The sequence below is a fragment of the Phoxinus phoxinus genome (genome assembly GCF_949152265.1).
Source record: "Phoxinus phoxinus genome assembly, chromosome: 4".
Taxonomy (NCBI): Eukaryota; Metazoa; Chordata; class Actinopteri; order Cypriniformes; family Leuciscidae; genus Phoxinus; species Phoxinus phoxinus.
Window position 1 is genome coordinate 38,677,597 of NC_136879.1, and position 14,376 is coordinate 38,691,972.

The following is a 14,376-nucleotide window of genomic DNA, read 5'->3' on the forward strand; positions in this document are numbered from 1 at the left end:
GAGGGAATGAATATGTTTGCATAGTGGTTATTTTTCCGTATTGGCTCATGATACCGCCGACCTGACTGCATGATAACAAATACATCACTGAGTACATGATCTGGTTGGCACAATATTCTGCTTTCTGGACAACTCGTGTTTTCCAGAGAGAACAGAGATCTCTTAACTGGGTACCAGTGATTTTTGAGCATACCTTAACAATGTCCCTCAAGCTCTTTTTGTCTTTCACAGAGAGTCCATTAAACCAACACAAGAAAGAAAATGTTATTAGGCTCTCAATGAAGGCTTGATAAAATGTGCATAAAATTATTTTACAGACCCCAAAAGAGTTAAGTTTCCTCAGTAGATATATTCTCTGGTCTCTCGCTTAAAGGTGCCATGTGTAAAAATTTAGGTAAACATATCCAAAAAATGAGCTACACGCATCAAAAGAATGAGAAGAAATAAGGGCAATGATGTCATTAAAAAAATGTCAAGTTATAGTGCTGCAGAGATATCAACCTTAATTAGCATTAGCATTACTAGCCACGGCCCGACAGGTGTCGTAATACCAGTTTCGGCCATGGGAGGCGGTATGCGGGCAACATAACCACCAGCCAACCTGCAATACACGAATAACTCGCACGGCTTGTGGGCATACTTGAACCTGATGTCAATCGTGTGGAAAGTACAGCCCACTACTTCATTTCAATTCAGGGAAGAGAGCGGAAGGATGGCTGAAGCCCTTGGCAAGAGACCCTTACCACCACCACCCGCTGCAGGGAAAAAAACGCGCTCTGAAGCACAAATCAAATCAGATAAGAAAAGGACCGCTCGTCACGGTCCGGGCTCGAAAGCGCGGGGGACGGCGAGCGAACTGCAGCGCATAGCCCTGTTTTACAACGTTCAGCACCCATTCGGACACGCCCGGGATCGCTTCCCATGCTTTCGCACGCATAGCTAGGGGCAGAAGAATGGTCTCCGTGTTCTGACCGCCGCACTGCGCGGGTTCGAGAAACTGAAACGGAGGTATCAACGCGGCGCGCGCGCCCTCGTTGTCTGAATATTGCTGCTCGCTGACGACAGCAGCCGGCTGTTTCACATTCAATGACTCGGTCGCTAAGGACGGAGAACAATTTGTGGCGCGAACAGGTCATTTGTAGCCTACTGTATCTTTCAACAGTGTTTGTGTTTTTTTACTGTAGAGATCGCTAAGACATGTGACTGACCAACTGGGCGGCAACGTCATCAGAACGCAAAGAATTATGGGTATGTCTGGCCAGTTTACATGGGCTGGCATAGCAGGTTTGCTTTCTGGCATGAAAAAAAAAAAAAAAACATTAGTGTGAAAAACATTAATCCTACAAAATGCAGCGGCCTAAAGATAACACTGTCGGACCATACCGCCTAAAGCTAAATCATAATGCAAAGACGAGATACGAGGAGAAAATAAAGGGAATCAAAGGACTGGATCCTTATGAGCATAGTGACTGGTCAGGAGACGTCAACCTGTTGCCCAACTTCCAGCACCCATATAACGTTATATATAACTACATTATATTAAATGTTAGTGCATACACACACAAAGTTTTCAGTAACTTCAAGTCGCTGCAGCAGGCCCAAGTCTTTTTTACTGATGGGTGGGTCCAGGACTGGAGATTGTAAAAGTGGGGCAGAAAACTGTCGTCCGTTCAAAGGTATCCTACTGTTTTAAGCACACACTCATCGCACTCTCTCGTCTATCTGCATGCAGCATGCAGTCAGAATTCATGTTAAGATTGCAATTTAGGAGTGTGCGTGTGTTCCCGCTAGAGAGAGAGAGAGAGAGAGAGAGAGAGAGAGAGAGAGAGAGAGAGAGAGAGAGAGAGAGAGAGAGAGAGAGAGAGAGAGAGGTGCGGGCCCGGGCGCACTGTGTGTGTGTGTGTGTATGTGTGAGAGAGAGAGAGGGGAGGGGTCGCGGGCGTCGAACAGTGGAAACATAAAAGCATACTCCGTCATTTTGTTCATACAGGACATAATTCAAACAGAACTGCAAAGTGTTTACTTATATTTGTGTTCACTCGCAAAAAAACACAACATTGTGCTTTTGTCACACTCTGAACACTCAGTGCTTTTTCCACGCTGGAAACCGATAAAGTCCTTAAGCTGTATGCCACTTCTACCGTGAGAACGGCTATTACAGTTTACAACACAGCAGGTAGACGGCATCTTGTACACTGCTTTCTTCCCTCCATGCAATCAAGTCTGGAGCCTTCTGTTTGTGCCGCGGATTCCCAAAATGCTTTGCGTTCACCACTGGTAATACGTCACTGGTGACGTCACATTAGCAATCTCTATAGTAGAGATGATCGGTTCACGTGCGCTGTCTGATGTTTACTGCATCACTCGACATGGAGAGGTTGGGTAAAGTAATAATTACAAGAGCTTCACGGTTATCAGATACAAGCATTCAACTGCCCTGTAGTATAAACATATATAAATATAGGTTATTTGTGTTTGCGCACGTGATATCAGGAAGCAATGTAATAACGTTACCTGTAATCAGAGCCGGACAGTAACGGAGTACATTTACTTGAGTACAGTACTTAAGTACAATTTTGAGGGATCTGTACTTTACTCGAGTATCATTTTTGGGGAGTACTCATGACTTTACTCAAGTACATTTGAGAGGCAAATATTGTACTCTTTACTCCACTACATTTCTATCCATAATCGTGAGTACTGAGTACCCGTTACTTCTAAAAAAAAAAATAAAGGAAAAAAGAAAAATCTCGGAAACCCTCAATTTGTTGTTTCCCTCTCAAACGTGACTGGATTGTGCAGGCGCCACTGATTGGGACAGCCTATCAGCAATCAGCTTTCAGGTTCAGGTTCAGAGGTGTGTCAGAACATTGCTATATTGCCTTCTTTGCTGGTTTAGGTTTATTGATTTGATTGATGAAAAAACAGAGAAACTCACATGTACACACAATTGTTAGCTGAATTTTCTTTTCTGATATTACACATTAATGTAAACTGAGCATTTGCTTTGATGTTCTTGAGTATGCGGTGTGTTTAACACAGTCAGGTTCAAATGTGGGTGCAAAAAATGCATTAAATTTTTGTCAGAGCGTTGCCATTGCCTTGTATTGCATTTATTTAAATTAAATAAACATTTTCATCTTTTTACCATGTTGCTTTATTTAACATTAAATTTTAACGTTAAATAAAGCAACATGGTAAAAAGATGAAAATTACTTGATTTTACTTTCAATTCCTTTTACATTCTCCAAGGTATTAACATTTTTCATAACTCCATGTAGGACGTTTCTGTACATAAATGTAAGCACTGTGGCAGTAGTAATGCAATATTTAGAAAATGTACTCTTGTACTCTTGATACTCAAGTACTTTTAAAAACAAGTACTTCAGTACTTTTACTTAAGTAGACATTTGACTGTAGTACTTTTACTTGTACTTGAGTAAAATTTAGCAAGGGGTATCTGTACTTTTACTCAAGTAAGGAAGCTGTGTACTCTGTCCGCCTCTGCCTGTAATACACACATGACGGCGATGCGCAAATCGAGTGTGTGTGTGTCACAAATCATTATTGTTTCTTCAACTTATTAAAATATCTTACTTTACTGCAACTATCTGTTTCTGCTTCTTTATCATATTTATAGTGTGTGATTTATAAAATACATTATATCCTACATCACATATTTTGATTTTGGACGTCTGGTCCCTTTATATCTTATATCAGAATATTATATTACTGTTAAGCTACTATGAATATTAAAATATGCCGAACCATTTGTCCTGTATCATAGCTACATGAATGACATTTGCAGAAAAAAACCCCGCGTGAAAATCAGTTCGGTATTCAGTGAGATATGATTAATTAAATGCGCTGACAGCTCATTGCACCTGCCATACAGATTACACTGAGTGGAGCGGGTGACCGGTCTAAGATGGCGGCCCCACGGCTCGACCGCGCTAGTAGGCAGTAGCGGTCGATAGGGCGTCTATCTATATGATGTCTATGGTTGTGAAGGTAGGGGCGGAGCATAGAGACTATGCCGTTTCTCGTCTGTTACTATAGAGTAGACCAATTCACTTTATGGAGGTATACTGCCCCCATCTGGTATGGAATGTGGAGTATGACTTGATTTTTTTGCCAGACAATTACACTTGGCACCTTTAATAATGATCAATGTTCTCATTGGATTTCAGTTGCGAGTCAAACACTGTGCCTAAGAACTTATGTTTGGACTATTTGAACATTTTCATTGTGTATTACACTCAGTTTTGTTTTGTCACTGTGCTTCCTAAAGTCTATGATTAATTATTTAGCTTTAGACACATTTAAATCAAGGAAGCTGTCGTCACTTCAGGCTGAACACTTCAAATATACTTTACATTGTGATTCATGTGTGAGAATCAAATATGATCTTACCTCAGTATCTCCAGTTTACAGTGAGGATTCTGTAGGACATCAGACAGCAGATTCACTGATTCTCCTATATTATTCCCAGTCAGATCCAGTTCTCTCAGGTGTTCAGGGTTTGATCTCAGAGCTGAAGTCAGAGCAGCAAAACCTTCAACTGTGACGCCACAATAATTCAACCTGTAGAGAACAATGACACACACTTCACTCTCAGTTCAGATCAGATCAGTTTAGCAGTGAATACATTATTAAAGAGAAAGTTCAAACTTAAAGCACAAATTAATATGTTTGATGGATCATTAGATTGAGATCTAAAATGTCACAAAACATGATCATAAAACATCTAAAGTATCATTCAATCAGGAAAAATAATCTCTTATTTGCACTATATTAAAATTCAGTCTTGTGCAAAATCTGCTTTAATAAATTAGACTATTCACAACATAGGTTAGTTTTACTGTTACTTAGATCTGTACTATGCAATATGTATGGAGTGTCTATTAGTGTTTTTTAGTTTGTTAGTTTTTTACTTTTTTTATTAAAAACAATACTTTAGAAAGTGTCAATGCAGAAAGATGATCATAATTAACAGTAAGAATGAATCCAGCATGTTCTTCATTTCTCAGTTCTGACTGTGTTGAGCTCGAGTCTGTTTAAAGTCAAGACACTGAAATGTTGGTTGTGTGTGAAAGTGTGTATTTCAGTGTGACTCTCAGTCCTGCAGTTTCATGTTATTGAGGATCAGCTCATGTGTTCAATCATTTACAGCTCAATAATCTGAACTCACAGCAGCAGAAAGAGGCTGAACACTTCAAATATACTTTACACTGTGATTCATGTGTGAGAGTCAAATATGATCTTACCACAGTTTCTCCAGTTTACAGAGAGGATTCTGTAGGACATCAGACAGCAGATTCACTGATTCTCCTATATTATTCACAGACAGAATCAGTGCTCTCAGGTGTTCAGGGTTTGATCTCAGAGCTGAAGTCAGAGCAGCAAAACCTTCAACTGTGACGCCACAATCATACAACCTGTAGAGAGATGAAAATCAAATAGCATAATTTAAACACTATCGAAGAGCTTTCCAACAAATTTAAATTCCAATATAATTTAACTGTATATAAAAGTATTAGTCAGGCATCTATTATACGACTGCAAAAGGTTCAAAACGCAGCAATGAGATTATTAATGAATGTTAAAAAAAGTGAACACATCACTCCATCCTAGGTCTCTCTACATTGGCTCCCTGTACAATATAGGATTGATTTTAAACTTCTTTTACTGGTGTATAAATCTCTTCATGGCCTTACACCGACGTATTTATCAGATCTGTTAATGGAGTATCAGACACGAAGAACTTTGAGATCAGGAAGCCAGAAAGGGGATTGTGCATTTGGGGCATTAGCGCCAATACTCTGGAACAGCTTACCATTACATGTTAGTGACACTGACTCTCTACATGTTTTAAGACACATTTGTTTGCCATGGCCTATTCATCCTTTTGAAGTTTTTTTATTTATTTAATTTTTATTCCATTACTAATGTATTATTCGGTCTATTTTAATGAGATTATGTAAAGCACATTGGTCAACATGTTGTTTTAATAGTGCTATACAAATAAAAGTGCAGTGACATTGACAACTGTAAATGTAATGTAATGTAAAATTCTTTTCCAAGGTTCATGGTCAAATGTTTCTATTTACAACGTGTTTTTCAGAGGTGGAAAGTCCAGGGGTCAGAAAGTAAAAGTCCTGCCATATGTTTATTCCACCCATAAACTCAGTCAGCTGATTTCACTAATTAGTTCTATCTCCTGGCTGAAAAACTGTGCTAATTAGCAAATCCAGGTGATTGGAACAAAATACTGAGGAGGACTTTTACTTTCTGAACCTGGACTTTCCACCTCTGGTGTTTTTGCAGCGGTAAGAAATGTAGCCAATCACAGACATGTTTGCTGATCTCTTTTTTGTGATGATGCAAGACAGATTTTCTTTATGCAGTGTAGACAACTTTATTGTTTATAATGTAACTTTGTGAGATTGTGAACTGAGATGAGTGACAGCTTTATAATGATTGTAAAGGAAGCGCTCTTTCGAGGCTATACATAATAGAGAGCCTAAGTCCCTCCCCTTCCGGTGAACCACCATGGGACCAGACCTTATTTCGGAAAAATATTGTATGATAGTCAATGGCGAGAGACAACAAATATTTTGATCTCGTTTGAATTGTGCTCTGAATTACACATATGATGTTTGTCAATTTAAAAGACACATTTTAAAGTAAAGAAAGTCGCAGTTTGATGTAAAACTGTTAAGGTATAAGACTGTGAAAATACGGAATTACAAAGACTACAAACCCAAAAAGCGCATATGTGACGTCATACCGTTTCTCTCAATGAATGAAGCTAACTTTACTGAAGCTAACTTTACTGAAGCTAACTTTACTGAAGCTAACTTTACTGAAGCTCACGTCTGTCATTTTTTCTATAGTCTTGCGTTATAGTCGTAACGTTACGCCGTCATGCCTGAGTGTTTTGTATCAGACTGCACACACACACACACACACGAGCAGCGGATGCTCGTTGTTTCTCTTCCCTGTGATGCAGTTCATTGAGCGATTTTCACATAAAACTTCTGTTTTATGACAAACTGCGACTTTCTTGACTTTCATAATTATCTTTTAAATGACAAACATCATGGGCCCTATTTTGACGATCTGAAACGCAAGTGTCAAAGTGCAAAGCGCAAGTAACTTTGTGGGCGGATCCCGGCGCTGTTGCTATTTTCCCGGCGGATAAACGACTCTTGCGCCCGACGCAAATCTAAAAGGGGTTGGTCTGAAGTCGCTTCATTATTCATAGGTGTGGTTTGGGCGTAACGTGAAATAAACCAATCAGAGCGTCCTCTCACATTCCCTTTAAGAGCAGACGCGCTTGTTCCACGGCGGATCGCTATTATAACGGCGGATTTGCCGGCGCACGCCAGGAGCGGCTCACAGCCGAGGAAACCGACGTTCTCGTCAGGGCTGTAAAACACAGAGAAGTGACATTGGGGATGATGGGAGAAACTCACTCAAATTAGCTTCGGTTAAACAGGCGTATAATTTGGGTAAATGTGTAGCCTAATCTAGATTTTTTTTAAAAATCTAGATAGATCTTTTTCACATCTTCACGGACACAACAATGATTTCCCTTGTGTGTTAATATTTTTCCTTGTAATAATGTATGATTTGCAAAAATGAAAACTGCTGCGTCTGTTTATAATTATTAGAGAATCAAAGTGGATGCGCGTTAACACACTACATTATGGCCAAGCACGCGCCCTTAAAATACCACATCACTAACGCGCAACGCGCCACTGTCTTTAGACTGTTTTTCTCCTGGTCAGTGGCGCAATTGCTTTCTAAAACTGGAAAATAGCACCAGGGCAGTTTTGCGCCGGAACACGCCTCCTCTTTGCGCTGAACCGCCCCCGCGAGCGCAAGTTCATTCCCTAATTTAACGACGTGCGTCTGTGGAGGGAAAAGTCCGCTGTGCGTGGGTGCAAAATAGGAATGATACATGCGTCGGTGTTCAAAGTCAATTGCGCTGGGTGCAAGATAGGGCCCCATATGTGTAATTCAGGGCCCAGTTCAGACAGAATAAAAAGATAAGTTGTCTCTCGCCATTGACTACCATTCATATTTTTTTCCGAAATAAGGTCCTACGAGCCGGAAGCGGAGGGGATACTTAGGCTCTCTATCCATTGAATAAAAGTTTTGTTTTTCTTGCTGCTGAGAGGACCGATGGCCAATTGACCGTTCGCAAAGACCCGCCCCCTTTAGTTACTGTTGCTGTGTCCAACCATAGACTGTAAAAAAATATGGACGTAGTGTCCGTGACGTCACCCGTAGGTTTCTAAAGAGCATTTTTGAAGCCTAAAGTGGGCGGAGCCGGCCGTCGCCATCTTGGCCTCGCGTCACCGCTCGTCACTCCCGGATAACAGAATATGGGCAAAGAGGCGGAGCTGAGGAGCCTGGCTGTCTGAAACCACGCCCACCTAGCGCAACGTTATCGAGTTAGCTCAGGCTTGGGGGAGGCTGAGCTCATCGGAGCTAATGCTATATGCTACTCACAGTACCACGTCTGTGACTCCACAGGGCCTCGCGCTAAAGTGACCGTTGATGATAGAAATCAGAATGCCAATTAAAAGGTCCTGTTTTTGCTCTTCGAAATATTATAGTTAAAAGACATAGCTACAAGTGAGACTGTGTATCGTGATTCTGTACAGCTATTCTGCTAGTTGAAAATGTATTATGCAGTAACTTAATATTACTCTGAGAGTGTGTGTGACCGTGATTTATGTGCATAACGTTACATGTCAGTCACTCTTTTATTACAGTCTATGGTCCGTCAGCGTGGCATTGCTCGTCAAGTTCGTAGAGAGCTTTATTATTCAGTCCATTTCAAATTCTGATTTTGGCCGCATCTCAAATGGGTCAAACCATAGATATGTTACCTATGAAGTTCAAGTAAATGCGCTAGAAATCCGCACTCATTCAAGGATGTACATTTATTGCATGGACGGAGAAAGCACCGACACCTGGAGGATTTCATCTGACGGTACAAACAGATTATAATCTATATATTCCGTGAGGGCAGAACGAGCCTTTATTTCTATTGACGATTTTAAACCTGAAAACGTACTCGGTTACTAACGTAACCTCGGTTCTCTCTAGGAGAGGGAACGAGTACTGCGTCGATATAGCGACGCTACGGGAAAGATATTTCTTTTTCGAGATTGAAGCATAAAAATTAATCCTTAATTTTGTAAAATATGTAAAACGCTTTTCTGTAGCATACAACCTTAGGCGGAGCAATATCGCACGCCCATTGGCTGCTCCGCCAGAAAAGCACAGCCTATGCGAGGCCAGTGACGCTGACCAATGAGGGCGCTTCGCGCCCTTCTGCGTCATCTCCCGCCGAAACAGGCGTGGCCTAGGTCTATAAATACCAAGCATAGCTGTCTCCACTCCGATTTTCGTCACAGAAGCGACACAGTGTGGGCACGCACGGCATGAGACGCAGTACTCGTTCCCTCTCCTAGAGAGAACCGAGGTTACGTTAGTAACCGAGTACGTTCTCTTACGTAGAGTTCTCTCCTACTGCGTCGATATAGCGACGCTACGGGAACCCCTGTAAGACGCCGTGCGTGTTCTTGGACCGACACAGACACCCAAGGGCGCGCGCGCCCTGGCATACAAGCGCCTACACCAAGAGTATATAGGGAGAGCGGCTAGAATTAGCATCATCCCTTTATAATAGTGCCCCTAAGGGCATAATAACATATATATGTAAATATTAGATATATATGAGGGGTAATAGCATGCTCATGGGACACATTGTCAGTGAGTGATGCTTAAAACATTGGAGTGACCTGGGCCGCAGTGCGGGGCAGGAACACCATACCTAGTCTTTAGACCGAGAGCAGTTTAGCCTGCAACGCAGGAACCTCTAGGTTATAGAACCTTATAAATGTAGACGGGGAGGCCCAGCCTGTCGCCATACAAATATCTTGTAACGAGATTCCGCTATACCAAGCCCACGAAGAGGCCATGCCTCTCGTAGAATGTGCCCTGATGCCCAGAGGGCATTCCACACCTCTCGATGCGTAGGCTAGCGCAATGGCGTCCTTCACCCATTGAGACAAACTTTGTTTCGTCGCAGCACGCCCTTTAGAGTGCCCACTAAACGAAACAAAGAGCTGCTCCGTCTGTCGAAAAACAGCGGAGCGGGACACGTAAGCTCTTAATGCCCTGACCGGGCAAAGGAAGCTATTTCCGTCCCCAGAGGCCGGCAGAGCCGACAGGGAGATGACCTGAGCCCTGAACGGTGTGTTGAGGGACTTAGGTACATACCCATGCCTCGGTTTCAACACGACTATAGAGTCGTTGGGCCCGAACTCCATACAAGAGGCTCTCACTGAGAGCGCTTGCAAATCCCCCACACGCTTCACTGAAGCGAGAGCCAAAAGAAACACGGTCTTGAAAGACAGGTGCTTCATGTCAACTGAGTGAATAGGCTCGAAAGGGGCCCCTTTCATAGCGTTTAACACTGTAGAAAGGTCCCAAATGGGGACTGAAGGAGGCCTTGGAGGATTTAACCCTCTGAGACCTAAGGGTATTTTTACCCAGATTTTTCCGTCTGGTGTCATTTACTAAAAAAGCTTGTAAAACATCAACCCTTTTGTGCACAGACAATTGACTCACCTCTTTTTTTTCAGGACAAATTGAACTTTCAGCATATTTGTGTTGCATTGATGTCACCTGAATGTAAAATAAGTTATGGGACCACAAAGACAAATGAAAAAATAAAACGGAAATTGAAATCACTCAAACATTTATTGAAATCACACACAAATAAATAAAAGCTAAGCAAATTTCCTCTGGAAAACAGTTTGTTCATGTCTTTGGAGTCCTGGAGCACAGGAATAAACATTATAACTTGAACAGAACCAAAACTATTTACATTTTTACAAAAGAAGTCCAGGCGTTTTGGGCCTCATGAAATTCACTGATGCCAAGCCTCAAAACAGTTCCTATCAGGAATCACACAGAGGGCCACATCACATGCTTTGCATTTCCAGGGGGTGGCCTGTTTGACCTGCTTTGTCTGCTTGCAGTTCACACATTGCCTTCTACCATAGAAGGCCTTCTTGCTTGCTTCTGTTTGATCTGATGTTGGCACAGGTACATGGTCACTTTGTTGCTGGGTGGGGGGAACAGCAACTGTAACACCACAGAGTTGGGCTGTCAGCTCCTCCAGAAAAGCCCTGTGGGTCATGGGCTGTTGCTGCTTCTCTGCACAAACTTCCTTGTGAAGTAAGTAACTGTTGGTCGCAGCAATGTCCAAAAAATGAAAAAACAGTGTCCTGTACCATCTCATAGTTTTATGGTGAACTGAGTAGTATTGGATGAGTTGATCAGAAAGATCAACACCTCCCATATTCTTGTTGTACTCAGTGACAGGGGTTGGGCATGGAATGGATTTGGTGTTCCAGCCTCCATCCCGAGTTCTTACCCTTCTCTGAACTGTGTTGCCAGAGAAGGCCGGGTGAATTGTGGAGCAGACAGAGACTTCCCGAGTGTCCATCCACTTTACAAAAACCAGAGGGCCGTCACGGATCCACCTGATGGTGCCCCTAGGATCCTTTTTGGTCATGGCATTTGTGGTTGTGCGGGGGCATCCTCGTCTGTTGTCCCTGTAGGTGCCACATGCTCCAAAGTTCATGCTGTAGAGATCCATGAACAGCTTTGGACTTGTGTAGAAGTTGTCTACATACAAATTGTAGCCACTCCCTAGGAATGATTTGTTCATGAGGGACATAACAGAGTCGTATGCCAGTCCTACACCAGAAGCAAACACAGACTTCCCCGTGTATACAGCAAAGTCTAAAGTGTACCCAATGCTGCTGTCTGCCAGCACAAAAAGTTTGAAGCCCCACTTAGTTGGCTTCGCCTTCATATACTGGGTCATGCCAGTGTGAGCCTTTGTTGCCACCATCCTCTCGTCCACTGAAAGGTTCTGCCGTGGGTGATAAAATGCTCTGCATGCATGTTTGATGTCGTCTAAAAGGGGCTTCAGACGAAACAGCCGGTCATAAGCTGGTGTCCCTCTCTTCCGGTCGTTGTGGACATCTTCATCAGGGTCGCTCATGTGGATGTTCCAGGAAATTACCTGATACCTGTCACGTGCCATCACTGAGTGGGGAAACTGTTGGCTGAAAATGGTGTTTGTCCTCCAGTAGTCCCGGATATTTGTCAGTCTCACCAGTGCAAAAAAGAAAGTCAGTCCTAAATATTTGAAAAATTCTTCAACAGTGAAGTTTTTCCAGGAATATTTTTTACCCTTGGCAATGTTTTTTGCAGCGTTTGTGTTTGTGTTATTACACAAAGTGGTTGCTGCACTGTCACTGACAAAAAGTTTGAAAAGGTCCAATGGGGTGTATGTGGATGTGGGGCTGAGCTGATGTCCTGGCTTTCTTGCTGGGACGAACCTTTTGGGCACTGGAGGGATGTCTGGCTGACTCTCACTGTTCCATGATGGAGTTGGGGCTGCTGGCTGTGGTGATCTAGATCTCGACCTTGTGGATTCAGGACTCTGTCGACCCCTCAAGCTGCCGGATCTGGATCTGGATCTGGATCTTGACCTTGACCGTGCTCTCCCTCTAGACCGTGACTGCAGCCGTCCATGACCTATTCCTGGCAGCTGCTGGGATGCTGCAGCAGAAGTGGAAGGCTGGGATGCTGCAGCAGAAGTGGAAGGGCCCTCCTCATCGGAAGAATGGAAGCTTTCCTGTCTGGCTCGGCTGGGTGGGCTGGTGTCTTCTTCATTATCATGACTGTAAAACAAATAAAGCAAAATATTAGATCATACATATCAGATCAAATAGTGTTTTTGTATTTGATTTCCCACATAAGATAACAATGGCTGAGATTGCTACTGTACCCCCAACCTATCACAGCTATAATATGAGCATTATTATTAATCTTTCAGATCTATTGCCATAAACCAGTCTCCTCGGCGAATCTGCGCGAGGATTTTTTTGGTCGTGAGCATTCTGAACTTTCGCTTTGTCAGCGTTTTGTTCAAATGCCTCAGATCTAAAATGGGTCTGAGACCCCCGTCTTTTTTCGGTACCATGAAATATCTGCTGTACAGACCCCCTTCGCTTTGAGCTTGGGATAAAGGCTCTATGGCCCCCTTTGCTCAATAGCTTCGCTATTTCGGCTCGAAGTAGATGTGCTACTTCTGTTTTCACCGTGGTTTCGACTTTCTCCGCGAAACGGGGAGGGCGTCGATGAAACTGTAGCGAATAGCCTCTTTTTATAGTCTCTAGCACCCATTCTGAGACCCCGGGAAGTCTTTCCCATGCATCTGCACGTGTGACTAGGGGTTGAATGTAATCTGGGCCCTGGTCGCGAAATGGCGGCGACACGAGAGCAACCGTGTGCTGTAACATGGACGCCGTGGCGTCTGAGGCGGGGGGCATGTTTAACACAGTATGCATCCCGCGCGCGCTCGGCTCTCTGAGTTGAGAGAGAGCGCGCGGGGCGAGCCCCGTAGGGCTCGTTATATTTGTGAATAAACGTGGGCGCTTGGTGGCGGGCACATTTATAACACCGGGGACACTGTGTTTGTGAACTGACTGACCGTTCGTTAGTTTCGTTTTTACAGAAACCGCGGAACGTGCAGTGTGTAGTGGTTGTGGGCACTGGACAGTGGGCACGCTCACTACATGTAAAGCACAATTGACATGAGTCGATTTTATGTGTGCAGACCCTGTGTTGTACGGGGCTGTGCTTGCACGGGTTGAAAAACCGGGCTCTGGTCGCGAAATGGCGGCGACACGAGAGCAGTCGTGTGCTGTAACATGGGCGCCATTGCAGCGATGCGGGGGCGCGCTTAATCGAGCGGGCAGCCCGCGCGCGCTCAGCTCTCTCAGCTGAGAGAGAGAGCGCGCGGTGCGAGCCCCGTACGGCTCGTTATGTTTGAGAATAAATGTGGGCCGTGGGCATACAGTTACACACATTACATCATCGGCTGTGGCCGGGACACCGTGTAGCACAGAGAGTACTGTCTATCAGAACCGACTGACCGTGCATTCGTTTCGTTTTTACAGAAACCACGGGACATGCAGTGTGTAGTGATTGTGGGCACTGAAAGCGGGCACGTTCACTAACTTACATGTGATGCACAATCGTATGTGTAGGGCTGTGCTTGTGTGTACGAATGGGCACTGGGTCGTGGGCATTACGGATACACACATTACATCATCGGCTGTGGCCGGGACACCGTGTAGCACAGAGAGTACTGTCTATCAGAACCAACTGACCGTGCATTCGTTTAGTTTTTACAGAAACCACGGGACATGCAGTGTGTAGTGATTGTGGGCACTGAAAAGCGGGCACGTTCACTAACTTACATGTGAT

The 14,376-nt window shown here is 43.6% G+C and overlaps 1 protein-coding gene across 4 annotated transcripts in view; it reads right to left on the bottom strand.

The window, feature by feature from the left end:
* Nucleotides 1–14,376, bottom strand: part of LOC306997003 (NACHT, LRR and PYD domains-containing protein 12-like) — a 95,842-nt gene that overhangs the window by 17,499 nt on the left and 63,967 nt on the right. For 2 of the 4 annotated variants that reach the window (XM_079609989.1, XM_079609988.1), the window contains 2 exons: nucleotides 5,268–5,438; nucleotides 4,414–4,584 (listed from right to left, as the gene is read on the bottom strand). In XM_079609989.1, coding sequence (XP_079466115.1) covers nucleotides 4,414–4,584; nucleotides 5,268–5,438 — 342 coding nt within the window. Of the gene's footprint in view, nucleotides 1–4,413; nucleotides 4,585–5,267; nucleotides 5,439–10,806; nucleotides 12,786–14,376 lie in introns of those variants that run through there. The other 2 variants (XM_079609987.1, XM_079609986.1) reach the window with 1 other exon arrangement.